Source organism: Misgurnus anguillicaudatus, chromosome 19 (genome assembly GCF_027580225.2).
Source record: "Misgurnus anguillicaudatus chromosome 19, ASM2758022v2, whole genome shotgun sequence".
NCBI lineage: Eukaryota > Metazoa > Chordata > Actinopteri > Cypriniformes > Cobitidae > Misgurnus > Misgurnus anguillicaudatus.
In genome coordinates, this window is record NC_073355.2 from 5,145,656 (window position 1) to 5,164,935 (window position 19,280).

The 19,280-nt window shown below is 41.1% G+C and overlaps 1 protein-coding gene across 2 annotated transcripts; it reads left to right on the forward strand.

The window, feature by feature from the left end:
* Window positions 1–186: 186 nt before the first annotated feature.
* On the forward strand, window positions 187–18,618 carry srebf1 (sterol regulatory element binding transcription factor 1). Of its 2 annotated transcripts, none has more exons than XM_055184397.2 (19): window positions 187–527; window positions 3,505–4,005; window positions 7,230–7,402; window positions 7,480–7,626; window positions 9,547–9,765; window positions 9,927–10,041; window positions 10,172–10,326; window positions 10,415–10,595; window positions 10,687–10,868; window positions 10,946–11,207; window positions 11,342–11,508; window positions 11,601–11,769; window positions 11,885–11,993; window positions 13,523–13,632; window positions 13,844–13,976; window positions 14,281–14,446; window positions 14,880–15,062; window positions 16,025–16,136; window positions 17,257–18,618. In XM_055184397.2, the coding sequence occupies exons 1-19, from the start codon at window positions 422–424 to the stop codon at window positions 17,475–17,477; spliced, it is 3,411 nt and encodes a 1,136-aa protein (XP_055040372.2). In that variant the 5' UTR covers window positions 187–421; the 3' UTR covers window positions 17,478–18,618. The 2 variants fall into 2 exon arrangements, with proteins under 2 accessions (XP_055040372.2, XP_055040364.2); XM_055184389.2 differs by having other exon boundaries at window positions 188–527; window positions 10,684–10,868.
* The last annotated feature ends 662 nt before the right edge of the window (window positions 18,619–19,280 follow it).

Genomic DNA, 19,280 nt, shown 5'->3' on the forward strand with positions numbered 1-19,280 from the left:
GCAGCACGTAAATATCTCCCACAGTTTATGATTGAATGCATTGCCTGACAGACAGTAGAGAGCACTCTTCCCACATAAAGGAGCGTCATCTAAAAAGACGGATTTTGATTGGTCAAAGACGTGTCAATAACTCGCATTGCTCTCGGGTTTGCCTGGCCCTCGGTGTTAGCATGCTAATGTGTAAAGCAAACTCTTAAGTCAACTTTGCCTTGTGCGGCAGTATGGAAACAGACACGAGCAGGTAGTTAACAGCGAAAGACTAGATTTTATCAAGGTGTGCTGCGAAACTTACGTAAACAAATGATTATACGTAAATAGTTTCCGATAAGTGCAATAAGTTATTAGTTCACATGGATTAACGTTTGCGTGTGTGTTTTGGACATAAACCTTTTTGAAGACAGCTTGAATAAACGCCGGAGAAATGAATAATATTTCGTTTGACGATACGTCACTGGACACCTTGGATCCCAGTTTATCTTACCATGATCCGAGTGGTATTGACACAGCCCTACTCAATGATATTGATGGTAAGAAAAATCATTAATTTGCACTTGTATTGTTGGTTGGCAGGTTATATTGTGTTTTCTAAAATGTAGTGACACACACACACACACACACACACACACACACACACACATGCCAGACACATACACGAGTTCATAATATTTATTAGAACTGTAAAATGAAACCAAATTATAAATGCATATATCAAAATAACCACTGCTACTAACTATGCTGGATTGGCGTTATCTTGGATCCTTTTCTGTGCTTTTATGTCCGTCATACAACTGCTAATACTAACATAAAATGGTAGTTGGGTAAGAAAATCCCAATACTCTCAGTAGTGGACAGGGCGTATGTCGTGATATCGTGGAGCTAGGATACACAGTTAACAATTGCCTGGTGCATAATAGTCAGTTACAAGTGCAGTTACTGCTTCCACTTAAAGCTCATTTTAGATTAGGTATTGTGAAATTGAAATATTATCTAATTAGAATGAGGGACATTGTCTATTGTCTCGGGCAGCAAAAGTTGCATTGAAAATGACCACGCCCCCTCTAACTTGGATATCTGACGTCACATTAGGTTACTGTCGGGCATTCCCTCTACACGCTCTGACCTACCAACACAATTGCCTTATAGTGTACTTTTAAGTTTTAAAATATCAGATTAGCAGCTAAATACATTTTAGCTATCCCCGATCTCGGTCTAAAATACACCGCGAAAAGCATTCGAAATACACATTTAAATTCATGTGAAAATTGAGATTTTGTGCATTTAATTCTATTCACATTTGCACGATTTGTTGACTTTTAAGTTATTTACCTTAAAAAAAAATTAAATTGCCAATGCATATTCAACTATTCCTCAATTCATTGTATAGTGACCGAGAATAACCCTGAGTTGAAGCAGACTGTGTCCGATAGTAACCTCTCACTGAAACGCACACGCGCTCGTGCTGCTTGGCATAGCGAGGCTCGTTCTCGGCGTCTGATTGGTCGAGCGCGATCACCTCATACAAACACAGTGCGCTTTTTTTTACAAACACTTAAAGAAGTGCTGTATGTAAATATGGGTTGAGATATGTGTATGTATACGACTGATTACATCTCTACCCATGTAAACATAATTTATAATAATAATTTTATATACGTGTGTGCATGTGCGTGAAAGATTTTAAAGACGTACATTAACTGTCCAAAATAATAGGAGACATGGTTTTCTACCTATACTGTAAGCTAGACGTGTATTCATTTGGTTCAGTGGTGGTGATATAATGTATAAAAATAATATTGATGAGACTTTTTCTGTCTCTGTCCTTAAGGAAAGGAGTTGTGCAGTCAGATCACAATCTCCATTCTAAAACTGACTTACAGTATATCCCAGCAACCGTGTTGAAAGGGTTTGGGACAGAGGTTTGGTTGAAAGTCGCACGTGTCAGACCTCATGAGGGTGGATTATGAATTTGTTTCCTTTATAGAAATATTTGTATTTTATTTTAGGTTAGGTATTTTATTTGAATTACTGTTTCAGAAGTGTAAAATGTGTGAAGCAATTATGCTGAAGTCTTTAACTAAGGGTTCATTAACTTTAAAGTAAGGTTTTAACTAAAACATAACTTTGTAAGAGTTTAAATGTTTTGTTATTTAGTTGCATTTAAGAATATAAAATAAAAAGTGAAGTTTGTTATTATGTTAAAAATTATTTTGGAAATTTAGGAAAATTTATATAAACTTTATCACGTACATTAAAAAAACATTATGCTGCAAGATTTTTTAACTACATTTAAGTTCCCTGTTATAGACGGTTTCAGCAGTAACAACATAAACAAGCGGCTGTCGTGGTCTGCACGTAACTTCCGGTAAACTCCGCTAAGAATAAATAACAACAAAGTTCTTTAAACATAGTTTATTAATATAACAAGGAAAAAAGCCGACACATAGATTACCTAGGAAACCAAAACATTTGTTATTTTTGACGAGGCATTTGTTCAAGAGATCAGTTTAGCATCTAGTCAGACCATTAAAAAACAAAACCGGAAGTAAAGTTCGGATCCAGACGCGTAGCAGGTCAGCGCACGTGCGTCCGATTAAAACAATCTATAGGCAACTCCCAGTTTATTTCCATTTATTCCCATGAATTCCCATGTAAAGTTTCTAGCCTTAAAATTTTGCAATCCGGTAAAGTAACCTCCTCATGTGGGTCTGATGGAAGTTGTGTTCAACTGCATTGCACATTGAAATATGTTTCATGTTGTTTTAAATACAAACAATTTTTGTACCAATTAAAACTTTTTTTCTTATTTATTTATTTTTCGCTGATTTTCGGATTGTGATCTAGAAATGTTCAAGTACTTGACATTCTAGTTGCGCTTTTCCATTGCTTACAAAAAGTGGGAGCGAGAAAAAGGGGGAACATCGTTGGAATGCTGTGTTTACCATACATTTATTTATTTGTTAGTTTGCACCTCACGTGTTTCACTACCTCTGTCCCACATGACAGTTTCTGTACAAACACCCTTTGAGCCTCATTTAAGTTGCAAAAATGCAGTGCAGACGTGCGCGTCGCGGATGTGCCGCCACAAACTGCAAGGAAAAACTGTTATGGTGTTGCTGATTCTCAGCCTGTGGATGTTTTTTGGCGCTAAAGGAAGTTTGGCAACTTACAACAAAGCACAGATGACAACAGGTTTGCTCGAGACAGCTTACGCACGAAGGTAAAGCTAATCTTGCGTTTAGCGATGCCGCTTGTAGTGACGATTCTCACAGACCAATCAGTGATCTACAGTGTTTTAGTATCAGCTCAGCTCGCTTGGAACCTCAACCGAGATGGTACTAAAAAGTATCGGGTACTACATACTGTATCCAGTGGAAAAGCCCTCAAAAGTAGCCTGACCCGACCCGTGAGGTACTATGAAATGAAAACGCACCATAAGGGGGCTTTCTCACTGGCAGTTTAGTTTGAAAATATTTTACCCTTAATCTTCTTTTCGTGTTTTTACAGACATGCTCCAGCTTATCAACAACACGGACATGGAGTTCGGAGGGTTGTTTGATAACGCATCGTTCACCGCTACCCCCTCGCTCGGCCAGGAGCTCACGGCCCTGCCTCACTCCAGCCCCTCTTCTCCTCCACCCGCATCCTCTACACCCACCACCACCCCCTCTATCCTGAGCAGCAGCCCACACCTGGATGCCCTGCTGGGTCCCCCCATCACCCGCAGCTCCTCCGTCCCGGACAAAACGTTTCAGCCTTCCACTTTCCAGCAATCTCCCCTGGCACAGGTGAACTCCACTCCTGCCAACCCCATCACACTGCAGACCACACAGCCCAAAGCTCAGCCCGCTCCGTCCCCCATCCTTCACCCAACCACCCCAGTGACCCAGAGCAACGCTGGTCCGGTCGGAAAGAGCCCTGTGTTCGTCTCTACCCAGCAGACTCTCTTCAGTTCACCTGCACCGCAGCAGTCTGTCGTCACTTACCCCAACCTGAACGGTTACACTGGTGAGTTTTACTAACTTGATTTTTTTATGTTTATGAAGATGTACTGACTAAAGATGGGTGTCTCTCACTGGTCAACTAGTGAGGTTTACTAGTTTATCTTGATTTATATACAGTCAGTTCTCACTGTTGAAATGCGTCTTTGACTGGTGCGTTGTGTCTCGTGCTGTTTCTAGGCATCCTGCCACTGGTGTTGGTGTATCAAGTGAATGGCTTTCGAAACCCCTACATTTTGTTTTGCTACACACACATCCCCTATCACAAATAAAACGCTTTGCAATATTTTTTTACAGTAATTTACCGTTTATGTTTGAATCAGTGGCGTCACTAGGCCCTTTCTATGTAGGCTTTAGTCCCCTGAAATGTCTGCCCAGCCACCCACCCCTGTCTTTGGCTCTGCCCCATCTTTTACTTTGCATTATTATAACCATCTTTATAAAACAGTGGAAAAAATCCAATTATAGTATTCAAATAGTTTTTAATCACATTTTCATTGAAGACCGAACCCCCCAACCCGCCCGGCGTACGCCTAGCGCTTAGCGTCCAGAGTTAAAAAATGTTCAACTTTGGGTGACTCACCTTATCAATGTCACGTTTAACTTAGCTGTCCAATCAGAGTGAAGGAGGGCTGGGACAAATGCAACAACAACCAACGGCACATCGTAAAATAAACAAAAGATAAATGAAAAATAAGTAATATAGCAACCAAAATGCTCAGCTGAAGAAACTCTGGCAAGCACCCACAGTTGGCATCCGTCTGCCTTTTTTAGATACTTTTAGATGCTTTTAAACTCTTTGGTGTACACGATCCCTAAAAACCTAGAATCGCCCCTGGTGTGAACAGCAGCTGTAAAACCGATAAACCAGTCCTGGCCGTTTTCTGGAATGAGAAGTCGTTACGTTTTTCGCTCTGTTGCTCAAAGGCATAAATTTATCTGTATGAGCACATATAAGATTAGGATGTGAATGAATAAATGATATCTTTGATCTCAGTCATAACAGTTGTAAATCATCTTCTGAAAGTTATTAAGAGATAATCTTCAGCTCTGTTTAATCTGATGACTTTATAGGTTTATGTTCATTGTAGTTTATTGGTCATTATGCCTTTGATAATTCTTACTGTGATATCTGATAAAGCTACAAGAGGTCATCATGCTATATCTAGTAGCCGGTGATGAGGATGAGACGTAACTAGGCATTTTCTTTTGTTTTGGCTGGTATCACCGCCACACAAACGGTGTTAAAAAGCTTTTTACCAAAATGAAAGAAATTGAAGAAATGAACACAAAAGTATACTACTATGCATAGTAAGTTGACTTGTAATACTACATTTAACCATTATTACACAAGCAGAACTACTGTTGAAAGTATGTAGGCTGGTAAGGATTTGACTGGCTGGTAAATCTGGTAAATCCACCTTTTGCGGTTGGCTAAAAATAATTTGGAACCTGGCAGTAAAGTAAACCAGTATCATTAGCTGCATTTCCATTACCCTTCAAATTGCGCAAATTCAAAATAGCGAATTGAAAATGCATCCAATGGAAACACGTCAATTTGGCTTAAAAGTTTATATGCTTGGATGAGGTGGTTTTTCAGGCAATTCAAAAAAGGGACATATCGCAAAACTGCAAAGTTTTTTTTCACATTTGCAGGTCACCTGACATGTGTCACATATTTCTTTATGGCATGGTAGAAGAGGTGTGTTCAACTTCACATAGTTTCACTAGAATTGACAAGTGTATAACATTAAAATACAACAAGAGCGATTTGGGAGTTCTACTGCTTTCGAGGTATTTTGATGTCATCCATGGGTCTGCGTGGCACCACATGAATTCAAACACTAACCATGGTCCCTCCCAAAAGTCTCTCATAATTTGCATACTGTACCGTTGAACTTTTCTCAGCTTTGCCCCATCTGGTTGTTCGTGTCACCGCATAGATGTATACACTAGATGTCACCTTGGGGTTATAAGCATGCGTCAAAACAGACCCCATTTTAGAACAGGGGTCTTGTCATAGGAAGTAGCTAGGTAAAGTTGCTATATCTGCCTGTACTCCGAATTCATGGACGATGATGGACTTTTGTGCTGCGTATGGATATTAGGCCTACTAGCACTATGCATTATAGTTAGAAAAAGCAGATTTTTTTCTGTACTCAATGCTAAATACATGTCTGACTGTTGAAGCGAACCAAAAGAAAACCAAGAAAACCGCATTCATGACGATTTATGGTAATTTTATTTTCGTTACACCATTGCCTACAATGACGCTGATGCAGGGCTCCCCTGTTTCAAGATTGCGGCTCTATTTGACGCATTCGGTCCAATGAACTGCTGTGGCCAAGCCGACATCTAGTGTACATATCTATGGTGTCACCGGAAGTCGGCAAGCTTCCATTAAAATGATAATCCATATCGCTCTACTACTGCTAGTTGCCCATTATCGCGAGACAAGAATAATGCGTTTAGTCACATAACATCTGTTGATGGAAACGGCGTCATTTCGCAATCATTTTTGGTAGAATTTAGAAAATAATGCTAAAGTTTTGCGCACATCTTTATTGGAAACGCAGCTATTGTAATGCTTCTTAACTATAGCGTAACTTTCGCTCAGTCTTACTTCACTGTCCTCCAGTTAAAGTCTATTTTTACGTGTTTTAAATATATGTGACCCTGTCTGTGAAATCCAGATTAAGTTTCATATTCTGATGATGAAATTTGGATCATCAAAGGTTGATTTTACATTGATTTTAATTTTTGAAATGATCATACTACAGTATTAAAAATATCAAGGTTATGTTTTCACAGAATGACTTAAACTGGGTTTACACAGATTGGGTCACACAAATGATTAGGTCTGTGCATGTTTTATTAATGATGTAATTAGACGTTTACTTTTACTACCACTGTAAAATGCTTCACCTGATCATTCTGACCAATCATATTTCAGCACTGATATACCAAAGTCCACGCGTGTGTGATGTCAGTGTTTTCATCCCCACTGTATAAACCTAGTAACCTTTACCATGCATTATATAGTAGTTTATTAATGTCTAGCCCTGCCCACATTCATTCTTGATATTCTGTTTTATTCTTCTCTTATCATGTTGAGGTTGACATCATATCAACAGGTCAAAGAGAAAATACAACATCATCACATAGGTTGTGTGGATCAAAGTTCACACGTGATGATTATTTGTTAATTTGTGATCTCATTGGTTCCTGCAGCTGTCACTCAGCAGAGCTCTCCTCAGCCAACCCCGAGTCTCCCCGCCTCTCCGCAGAATGTTCAGCCAATGGCCATTCAAACGCAGGTGCAGACCCTGTCGGCTTCACCCATCCTGACCGCGACTTCCAGCCCACCGACACACACCATCTCTACTCAGGTTCAACAGGTTCCTGTAAGTGGATGCAAAGATTAAATAGCGCTGATGCACAAATGCTTGTGTGCGCTGATGCATCTTCACACGTTTTGCAGGTCTTGTTGCAGCCTCAGTTCATAAAGGCTGAGTCTCTCCTGCTCACCACCCTAAAGCCAGATGTTACCATGGTAACGACAGTGGCATCACCCTGCATCACATCGCTGGCTACATCCACTGCACCTATACAGAACAGCCAACTGCAGGTACACAGCACAGTCTTAAAGCCTGTTCGGTCATTTTTGCACACCCATTGAGATGGTGTTCCTGTTACTCAACTGGTAGAGCATTGCAATAGCAGGGCAAATGTAAGGGGTTTGATTTCCTGGGAGTACTAAAAGTCGACTTGGAGAAAATTGATTACTTTAAATGAAAGCAACAGAACAAAGATATTATTCAGGAAAGAGATCTTGGAGCAAACATTCATAACGTTCAGACAGAAAATTTAATCGGATGTATCAAGCACCATACTCTACAGCACACATTAAAGTGATACTCCAGACAAAATTACACCTTCATTTACTCATCGTCAAGCAATCAGAGATAAATATGTCCATCATCTTTCAGTTGAACCCATTTGTTACTTTAGTATATGTCCTTGCTTTTCCAAGCTTTATAATAGTAGAAAATGGGGATCAGGAAACAACTTCTGACTTTAAACTCCAAAAAGGTGCATTCATCCTTCACAGAAGTAATCCACATGGCTCCAAGGGGTTAATAAAGGACTTCTGCAAGTAATTGATGCGATTTTGTAAGAAAAACATCCTAGTTTCAAATTTTATGAACTATAGGAACCGATGGTGTAGTGGACAGTGCTCCGACATATGGTGCAGACGCACTTCCGGCGACCCGAGTTCGAATCCCGGCTCGAGGTCCTTTGCCGATCCCATCCCCTCTCTCCACCCTGTACCTTCATGTCACCTCGTAATTACTGTCTATCAAATAAATGCGAAATGGGCCAAACGAAATATATGTAATTTTTTTATGAACTATAATAACTAGCTTCCGTTAATGACGCCATCTAGTGTTGGGCGATATGCCCCATTTTGAGATCGTCCTATAGTCAGCCTGTGAGATTCCTGATACACGATAGTATCGGGCGGGCAGTAGCTTAGTCATTTATTTATTTTTTACTCATTTATGACAAGTCACTTGATTGATGAACAAAAAAGAAGCAAGGGCGACACCATCATGACCGCAACCTTGTTAAAACTGATGCTATTAATCCGAGCGCGTCATTAAATCCCAGGCGCTCTAAAACTTCCTGCGTGCCAGGGAACAACACATGTGCTGGTTTTAAACCCCTGTGCTCCTAACAACCTCTCTAGTGCAAGGAAATGTCAGAGCCACACGTATTACAAGCTCACGTGCAAGGAAGAGTCCGAATTATGCGCATTACAAGTTCAGGAGGAGTAGCAGTCCATGCCGCGGACATTCAGGTAAGTGCAAGAGTCCAAGACACTCACATTAAGTCCATGTGCGTGCGAGAAGGAATACACTCGCGTAACAAGCTCTCTTGCGCAAGGTGAAACTCACAATCCCTTTCATGCGAGGAAAAGCATGCAAAGCGCATGTTAATGTAAAACTATGATGATGATAATGATGATGATAATAATAACCATCGGCAACTATTATCATGAAAGCCTGCTATTGGCGATGGCGATATGTCTGACGATACTATAGACACAACCCTAACGCCATCTTGGAATCACGCAATTTACTTGAATTGAGTCTAAGATGGCGTTGTGTACCGGAAGCTAGTTATTATAGTTTATAAAGTTATAAAGCATTTATCAACCCCTTGGAGCTTTTTTGATTTTTTTTTTAAAAGGATGAATGCACTTTTTTAAGCTTCGAAGTCAGAAGTTCCCTGATCCCTGTTTTTTCCCATTGTAGGCTTGGAGGAGCGGGGACATTTACTGAAGTGACTCAAAATGTGTTTGTCTGGGGGATGATGGACATGTGTGTCTCGGATTGCTTGAGGGTGAGTAATTCATGGGGGAATTTTGATATTTGTCTGGAGTATCGCTTTAACTTTCTTTTCATTGTTTTGCTTTTGTCTTCAATGATCAATGAAGATCTGTCAATGATTTCTTCTTTGTCTTCTCTTCATCCACCAATCTCAGGCTCTGATGAGTGGAGGCACAATCCTGACCACGGTCCCGTTGATGGTGGACACAGAGAAACTTCCCATTAACCGCATCGCCATCAGTGGGAAACCAGGCTGCATGCCACACAAGGGTGAGAAACGTACGGCACACAACGCCATCGAGAAACGCTACCGCTCCTCAATTAATGACAAGATCCTTGAGCTCAAAGACCTGGTGGCTGGAACCGAAGCTAAGGTTGGCCTCATTGTCTTCGTCAAAACCTAACAAACTATGTTTATTTGGGTGTTTAAGTCACCACAAGAAACTAGCCTTTGCATTTGTGGCTGTTAACTTGCCTGAAGCAGGTGGAAAGAAAGGATGAGAATGATCGTCCATGATGCTTTTGTCTTGTGCAGCTCAATAAATCAGCAGTGTTGAGGAAAGCCATCGACTTCATCCGCTACCTTCAGCAGTCCAACCAAAAGCTAAAGCAGGAGAACATGGCGCTCAAAATGTCCGTCCAGAAGAACAGTAAGCTTGCTCAGGACATCTATACCATCTCTACATCAATTTGTGTTTCTGAAAGAGAATGTTTACCAAAAATTGTGGAAGATTTCGTGTTTTTTGTTCTTTGCACTGACCAATCGCTCTACCACGTCAGAGTCTCTGAAGGACCTTGTGACCATGGAAGTGGACGTGAAACCAGAAATCCCCACCCCTCCAGCTTCAGACGTCGGATCGCCCCAGTCCAGTGGAGCCTACTCCCACAACGGCAGCGATTCGGAGCCGGACAGCCCGATGGGAGAAGATAGCAAGGTGGCGTTCTTCTTCCAATTGAAAATCAAATGTGAAACTATGGCTTTTAAGGAGTCATTCATTGCTTTTCATTTTCTGTAATGTTTAGCCTGTGGTTGAGAGAGCTGGAGGAATGCTGGACCGCTCTCGTATGGCCCTGTGCGCTTTCACCCTCCTCTTCCTCTCATTTAACCCACTGGCGTCTTTGTTGTGTGGGGGCTGGAGCAGCTCAGGAGCTTCAGTCTCAGGATCTACTGCAGCAAGGAGTATGCTGTCCATACCAGAAGCAGGTACTTGGAATGGCATACTACATGTACAACGTAGAAGTATGCAGTTTGCATCTTCAAAATTGTAAATATCTTGTTGTTTTATGTGTAGCAGAGTCATGGGGTTGGATGGACTGGATGCTGCCCACCCTGTTGGTCTGGCTGTTGAACGGTGTTCTTGTTGCCGGAGTTTTAATCCGACTGCTTGTGTACGGGGAACCCGTGACCAGACCTCACTCCGAATCATCGGTACTCTTCTGGAGACATCGCAAACAGGCCGACCTGGATCTGGCCAGGGTAAAACACCAACTCCCATATGCATTTCTTCCGCCCTGTTCCACGTAACGTCTAATCTGCTCTTCTTATATTCGCAGGGAGATTTCGCTCAGGCGTCTCAGAACCTCTGGACGTGTCTTAAGGCTCTCGGCCGTCCTCTGCCCACCTCTCAGCTGGACCTGACATGTGCCGTCCTGTGGTCTGCCCTTCGTCTGTGTCTCCAGAGGCTCTGGGTGGGCCGCTGGCTAGCCAACCGCGCCGGGGCACTTCGGTCAAATCGGCCCCTACAGGAGGACGCACGCAAGAGCTGCCGTGATGCAGCATTGGTCTACCACCGTTTACATCAACTGCACATGACCGGTGAGGAATTAAATTCATTAACTGTGTATAAACCAAGACCACACAAGGGTGTTACACAGGGCTGAGGCAGAAAATGTCACAACCTGACTAAATGTAAAGATGGTCTGATTTGTATCTGATATTTTTGTGTACAGGTAAACTGGGTGGCAGTCACCTCTCTGCGATCCACATGGCTTTGAGCGCTCTGAACCTAGCCGAGTGTGCAGGAGACTGTTTTTCCATCGCTACGATGGCTGAAATTTACGTGTCCACAGCCCTCAGAGTTAAAACCACCCTGCCCCGCCTGCTTCACTTTACCACTGTAAGAAACGAGTGATTTCCGTAAAGCTTAATATTAGCATGTACTGCACATGGTAAGAGGAGATCTGTCTTTTCGTTATGCTCCGTTTGTAGCGAGTGTTCTTGAGCAGCGCTCGGCAGGCCTGTCTGTCACCCAGTGGCAGTGTCCCGCCCGCTATGCAGTGGTTGTGTCATCCTCTGGGTCATCGTTTCTTTGTGGATGGAGACTGGTCCATACGCAGCACCCCGAAAGAAAGCATCTACAGCCAGGCCGGAAACTCAGGTTAGCACTAAATAAAATAAAAAAATCTGTCTTTAAAGCGCTTAGCTGATTTACTGAAAGCTTTTTGTATGCTAATGTGTGTGTCTCGTCTTCTGCGTTTTGTGGTTGTGTGTAGTTGACCCGCTGGCTCAGGTGACCCAGGCGTTTCGCGAGCATCTGCTGGAGAAGGCCCTGTACTGCGTGGCCCAGCCGCGAGGCGATAAGACCCTTACGGATGGTGATGGGTGTGTACTTCAATTTTAATACTAGTCTGATGTAAGATGCAGTAGAAAGTAAGAATGCACAACATATCAGTATCAAGCAATATCAGTGTTTATAATATTAATTTGATTAGAATGATAATATTAGGGCTTAATTTTTTTACATTCCAGTTTAACCCTGGAGAACCCACAGGTCAAATTTGGCCAATAATTGCTGCTAATGAAAGGGTTCTTGGGTTCTCCAGGGTTAAAATTGCTTCACATTTTACATGCTTCACAGTAGGGATGGCGTTCTTGGGATGGTATTCATCATTCTTCTTCCTCTAAACACGTTTAGTGGAATTATGACCAAAAAGGTCCATTTTGGTCTCATCTGACCACATGACTTTGGATCATCCAAATTTGACTCCTCTGGATCATCCAAATGGTCATTGGCAAACTTAAGACGGGCCTGAACATGTGCTGGTTTAAGCAGGGGAACTTTCCGTGCCATACATGATTTCAAACCATGATGTCTTAGTGTATTACCAACAGTTACCTTGGAAACGGTGGTCCCAGCTCTTTTCAGGTGATTGACCAGCTCCTCCCGTGTAGTTCTGGGCTGATTTCTCACCTTTCTTAGGATCATTGACACCCCACGAGGTGAGATCTTGCATGGAGCCCCAGTCCCAGACATGTTTAGCTTCTTCCATTTTCTAATGATTGCTCCAACAGTGGAACAATTTCCCCGTAGCCCTTTCCAGCCTTGTGGAGGTGTACAATTTTTTGTCTCTAGTGTCTTTGGACAGCTCTTTGGTCTTGGCCATGTTAGTAGTTGGATTCTTACTGATTGTATGGGGTGGACAGGTGTCTTTATGCAGTTACAACCTCAAACAAATGCATTTTATTTAGGATAATAAATGGAGTGAAGGTGGACATTTTAAAGGCAGACTAACAGGTCTTTGAGGGTCAGAATTCTAGCTGATAGACAGGTGTTCAAATACTTATTTGCAGCTGTATCATACAAAAAAAAAGTTAAAAAGTCATATATTGAGATTTCTGGATTTTTTTTTGATTATGTCTTTCACAGTGGACACCTACGATGACAGTTTTAGACCCCTCCATGATTTCTAAGTGGGAGAATTTGCAAAATAGCAGGGTGTTCAAATACAAATTTTTGTATTTGGTACTGGATTGTCGAGTTAATTGCTGTCACAGATTTGCGTTTAAAATGTTTACACAGAAACAATAACATTGTGATGTTCATAAACTTGCACTTTGAAACCGAAAACCTTTCAGGACCAAAAAACGCCATTGTTGTGTTAACAAACAGTCAAAACACACAAAATGTTTTCAGTTTTAGTTAAAAATGTTGTGTAAATGGCCACTAAATATGCAATTTGAGTCATAATAGCTAAACTTTTATTAAACCATAAATTAATAAAATTGAAATGATAATGTTAATAAAAAATCTGTCTAATTTTGTCTTCAAATTAGCATTTCAAATTATGTTGTTTATTAAACTACTCCTTTTAATCCATCTTTGATGACAATCATGTCTGATGTTATGACAGGGAATACTCGGACGCTCTGGAATACCTGCAGTTACTGACCAGCGCATCAGATGCGGCAGGAGCCACGACCCAATGCTTTGCCATCGGATCCAACATGGCCACTGTTACAGGTCCGTAACACATTTAGCTTCATCTTTCAAACCTGAAGTGTTTTGTTTTCGGAGCTCTGGTTCAGTTATCTGTCACACAGATGCTAGCCGTGTATATTTATATCACAAATGAAGTTTGCGTTGCATGTTTGCACTGCATTCATCTTAGCCGATGAATGAAGGACAGTTTTTTTGTGTGTTTGTCATCTCGATTATGTCCTTGACCCTCCAGGCTGCGACCCTCACTCGAAATGGTGGTCATCGGTTGCCGTGGTGATCATCAATTGGCTCCAGGGAGACGATATGGCGGCTGAGAGATTGTACCCAGCGGTGGAGCATTTACCCCGCAGCCTGCAGTCCGCCGAGTGAGTCCAGCACACACTTTCACTCCGGCAAACTTCAATAATGGAGGCGCGTTATTGAAACGCTTTATTAAAAATATGCTCTGATCCGTGACTGATACACCCACCGGTTGCCCCCGGCCACATTTGCTCACAAGTAAATAAAGAAGAGATTGCGTGAGTTATCAGCTCTTCTCATCAAAGTGTCTCTTCCCGTCCGATCGCCATTTGTTTATACAAGCCGGAGCTTGCATTTGATGTGCTCAAGGCATTGTTTTATTGGTTTTAGCCTTGTCCTCAGTACGTCCTGTGTTTTTTATTTTTGTAGGAGTTCACTGCCCAAAGCCTGTCTCAACATGTTTAAAGCAGTGCGCACCCTGCTGGCCAAACCGGAGAACTACCAGCTCAGCCTCAGCTACTGCGATATAGCCAGCAGCCTGTTCAGAGACAGCCTCAACCTCGGCCCACATTGTAACACCAACAGTTTAGACAAGGTACCTATAGCTGTGTGTATTGTGTATTGTGTAGAGATTAGTAAGGAGTGTGTGTTGTGTTTTGGACAGGGCTGTAGTGCATTGTAGTTGCATTGCATGTGTCTGAAATGTGTGCAATGTTACTGCAGTGCAATACAGAGCTGAGCCGCAGTGCCTCCATTACACGTTGTGCCCAATCAAAATGTATTTGTGTCACAATATACAGCTATGAAGATACATTAGGTTATGTTAATACTACACATGATAATATCGTAAATAATTCAGCAGCCATTTTGCCTTAAAAGCCACAATGGTTGCAAACTCTCTACTCTTGTCTTTTGAGCCCTAGTTTATTTAATACACCAGATGCATGCTTTTATTTAGTCATACAGATGGTGTTTGTGCTCTCACAGAGGAAATCTTTTCTTTGCTCTCATGTTTGGTGTGTGTACAGCTGGTGCAGTTGCTGCTGTGTGATCTGCTGTTGGTGACGCGCACTAACGTATGGAGAGAGCAGCAGGTGGAGTCGCAGCAGAGCTCCCCGACGGCCGCGTCACCCGCAGAGCTGCAGGGCTTCCAGCAAGACCTGAGCTCTCTCCGAAAACTCGCTCAGAGCTTCAGACCGGCCATGCGGAGGGTGAGCCGCGTACACAGACACACGGGGCAGAGTCCATGCTAATGATGACACGTGGTTGAGCGTTAAACAAAGAAATGTCTTCATTTATGCAAACTATTGCATGCAGTCATTCTGTATCCAAGAATGGGCAGTGTGGTATAATAAAGCAGTAAGCCCCAAGAAGCAGTGGGGTTACCAGTGCATTTTATAACAGCTAAGGGGCGTAGTTAAAACCCCCTTAGCTGTTATAAAATGCACTGTAACCACACTGCTTCGCGGGGGTTATTGCTTTTATAACGGTTACTTCATATGCATAACGTTAGCGAGATTTTATAAAATAAAACACAAATTATCTGTAATTATATTAGTACAAATATTACTTTTCCGCCAAACAAAGTAGTTTCTCAGAATCAAGTGTGACTGAAACAGAGCGCAGTTCACAAACAACAGAGACGCAGCAAAGACACAATGAAAATATGATTAAAGACTGTGGTGTTTATTATTTAAATCAGTACGCAGCGACAGTGGCGCAGTGATACTTATGTAATGCAGTCTGAACCGTGGGTTTTATCATGGCTTAGAACGCGTTTCAACCAATCAGAATGAAGAACCAGAACTGCCCATTTTATAAGTTATCTTAGAGGAATGATAAATAAAATGCAAAACTAAAATTGTAAGATGCATTGTTCATGCTTGGTAATTAATAATGATTTATTTACTATTTTAATTTGAGAAAGAAAAAATAATGTTCACATTTAGTGGTTTACTACATTTAATTACAGATAAAAATGTATCCGTGTGTGTGTGTGTGTGTGTGTGTTTGTTTGAGAATGAACCCATGACCTTTTGCACTGCTAATGCAACGCTGTACCAGCCGAGCTGCATGAATCCGTATCATTATCTTTTGGACATCGTTGCATTTGCACAAAAGATAAAGGAGAGAGTTTAAACCTAATCTCTGTCTGTCTGTTTGTGGCTCGCAGTTGTTCCTGCATGAAGCCACCGCTCGGCTGATGGCAGGTGCCAGTCCAACACGTACACACCAGCTTTTGGACCGCAGTCTGCGTCGCCGTGCCACACCTGGAAGCAGAACAGGTAAACATGCAATGTTCATGCATTGTGATTTTCCTTTATTTCGGTCTCTTCGACAGCACAACATGCTATTACATATAACAAATAACATTTGTTATTTCGGTTATTTACAGAAACGTTAATGAAGCTAAGTGACATGTACAACGCAGCTAGAAGCTAACATTAATGATTTCTAATGTTAGGCTAACGTTACGTTAGAGAAGATAACGTTCAAATACGTTGTCGACTTTAAACAAGGATGTCTACATCTGTTCTAAGCTAATTTATCCACGTTTAGTTGGTGTTGTGGTTTACCGCATAACTTTATCCAGAGCAAACACTTATTTCAGTTGAGATGTGGCTTGGGAAAGGGTTAAAAAAAAACGGGTAAAAATACACATCGTCGCCCAGCATCTCGGGATACCAAGTGTCGGAGTTGCATGTACCCATGCACAGCGTTTGACCATTTTAAACAAGAAAAAACATATAAAAACGAATAAAGACTGACTAACTGCAATGCATTTCAATGGATGTGAAAGCAGAGAATATCCGGGAGTATTGGGTTTGCTAGCGCACTTTGATTGGCTCATCGCGTTTGGGGGCGTGGTTTAGCCATAGGTCAATTGCACCGCGGGATGTCTGTAGTGTCTTTGCATTAACTTAACATGTAAATAACTTTGTGTCTGGTATGAATGCGTTATTACTGAGGTCATCTGAGAATAATCGCCACAAGAGGGCAGAAGTTAATTTGCTGATTTTGATTGAAGTTGATGAGGGCACATGAATTTTAAAAGAAATAATGACTTACACGGATAAATAGTTTTTGAACACTGCAATATTAGAAAAAAAAAGGATTGTCAGTTTTGATTTCATTGGAACTTTAAATGAAATGTTTTTTCCTAGTAATGGTTTTATCTTTGTTTGGATATTTCTGACAGTTTTTGTGTCATTCCCACAATTATATACAAAATACACCCACTACAGATGTTTTCTGTAGTTTGATTTGTTGTTAGTTGATTTTAATCACTTTATCTTTACAATTTGAACTGTGTATTATTTAGCAGTTTGTAACCAACACCAATTCTGACTCTCATTTTGTATTTGGCAAGCGTTGATTTTGGACCATGTTTGTGTGTTTTCACAGAGGAGTGTGAGATGCGGCCAGGCCACCGGGAGCAGGCGGAGGCCGTGATACTTGCCTGCCGCTATCTTCCCCCCTCCTTCCTATCAGCTCCCGGGCAGAGGGTGGGCATGCTGGTGGACGCCGCCCGGACATTGGAGAAACTGGGCGACAAACGCACCCTTCACGACTGCCAACAGATGATCATCAAACTCGGGAGCGGAACGACCGTCACTACCACCTAGCCAACCACACACGCTATTACAAGCACTTACACAAAGACACCCCGTGATCTCTCCGTAGAGATTCGTAAAGCTCTTTATGTCACGTTCATCCAGGTACTGAGAGGTCGAAGGTCTTATGTTTCCTTCTGATTCCTGATGCCATATTCTTAACAAATCACAGATTCACGACCCCTTTTACAAACACAAAGTGTTTTTATATGAAATTAATTATTTAACTTATTTATCTGCCCTACGATAAATTAAACAGAAGTTATTTTGTATTCTTATTTTCTTTTATGAAAAGTCTTTATGAATTGATGCACTATCAGCTCTGACTTTGGCCACTAGATGGCGTTTTGGTGGGGTGAATTGGCCGGTATTGTAGAGCTTTTCCGCTTTACTGTAGCACCTTTAGAGACAAACATACATTACAATAATAGAGATGAGAGATTTCGTTTATTTCAACTGTTAGTTGAAAGAGTAAATGAATTCCCGTTTACGGCATCGCCTGGAATGAAATCCGACTATATCGATTTATAGGCTTTTTAAAAGAGCTTTTTCTTTGTGTATATATGTTTTACGTGTATTTATGATTTGTCTGACGCCGTGGGTAAGCAGTATTTGCAATAGAGGGGGTGATGGGGTTACGTTTTGGGGATGAAGAAGGATGCGTGCCTATTTGCACTATTATTGAGGCTGCTTGGTTACCTACAGACAAAGAAGCCCAACCTTTGCCATTGAGCCAACTCTTGGGTTTATTTCTGACAGTGACGGTTTTGAGTCTTCCATTGGGGTCGAATTAATTTCACCTGCATCGAATGTTATACAAGTACTGATCGTAAGCAAAGACATCAGCGTTTATATCTTTATCCAAAGATGTGATTTAAGATGTGAGGATCTGCCTGCAGCTTTTGTTAGGGAGTGAAACATATTTATATTTCATTTATAGCCACAACAATATAAAAACTGATTACTAGCCGGTTTAGATGGTGAGAGATTTGCTACTGACTTTCGTTACTTGTACGCTAACTTTACATAGTGCTTGTGATCAACTCTCAAAGACAAAGTGTGTTTAAACTTTGCTACGCATACAGTTCAGCAGTTCTGTTTGTCTTGTTTGATTTATTCTTAAGGATGTAAATAAAAGTCTTTTGTAATGAAATCATTCTGCTTTTGACTCCTTATGTATGTGCAAATCAAACGTTAATGCACCTTGAAAAAATGTTTTCTTTGTCGTTTTCATTTTGTCTAACTTAATAAAAATGTACTTTTAAACTGCAGTTTATAATAGAAAGTAAATGGTCAACCATCGGTTTAAAAAAATAAAACAATTTACAGTAATGCTCAGTGGAAGTCTAGGACCCAGGGGTCTCCAACGTGGTGCCCGCCAAAGTACATTCTATTAATAGTCTTAATTGTAATATTTATTTATTACATATTTTTTATATAAGCTTGTCTTGGTTTATGTTTGTTAACATGCACTAAAACATCAGCACGTAAAATAAAATAAAAAAGTTTTGAGACGATATCAAAAAGTGGCCCTCCAGATTGTTTTATCCATTATGGTAGCCCTTGCTCACAAAAAGGTTGGAGACCCCTGGTATAGACCAATTAATTTATATATGTGACCACAAAACCAGTAATAATGGTCGATTATGATAGCTGAATAAACAAGCTTTTCATTGATATATGGATTGTTAAGACAGGACAATATTTAGCCAAGATACAACTTTTTAATAATCTGATGGTGCAAAAATGAAAATATTAAGAAAACACCTTTAAAGTTGTTTAAATAAAGTCCTTAGAAACACATATAACTAATGA

What these genes read in the sequence shown, in the direction of transcription:
- srebf1 (XM_055184389.2), top strand. Translation starts at nt 422, where the DNA reads ATGAATAATATTTCGTTTGACGATACGTCACTGGACACCTTGGATCCC. An exon ending in CCGACCTGGATCTGGCCAGG is followed by an intron (nt 10,869 to 10,945) that starts GTAAAACACCAA and finishes TTATATTCGCAG; the next exon opens with GGAGATTTCGCTCAGGCGTC. An exon ending in ACCCTTACGGATGGTGATGG is followed by an intron (nt 11,994 to 13,522) that starts GTGTGTACTTCA and finishes ATGTTATGACAG; the next exon opens with GGAATACTCGGACGCTCTGG.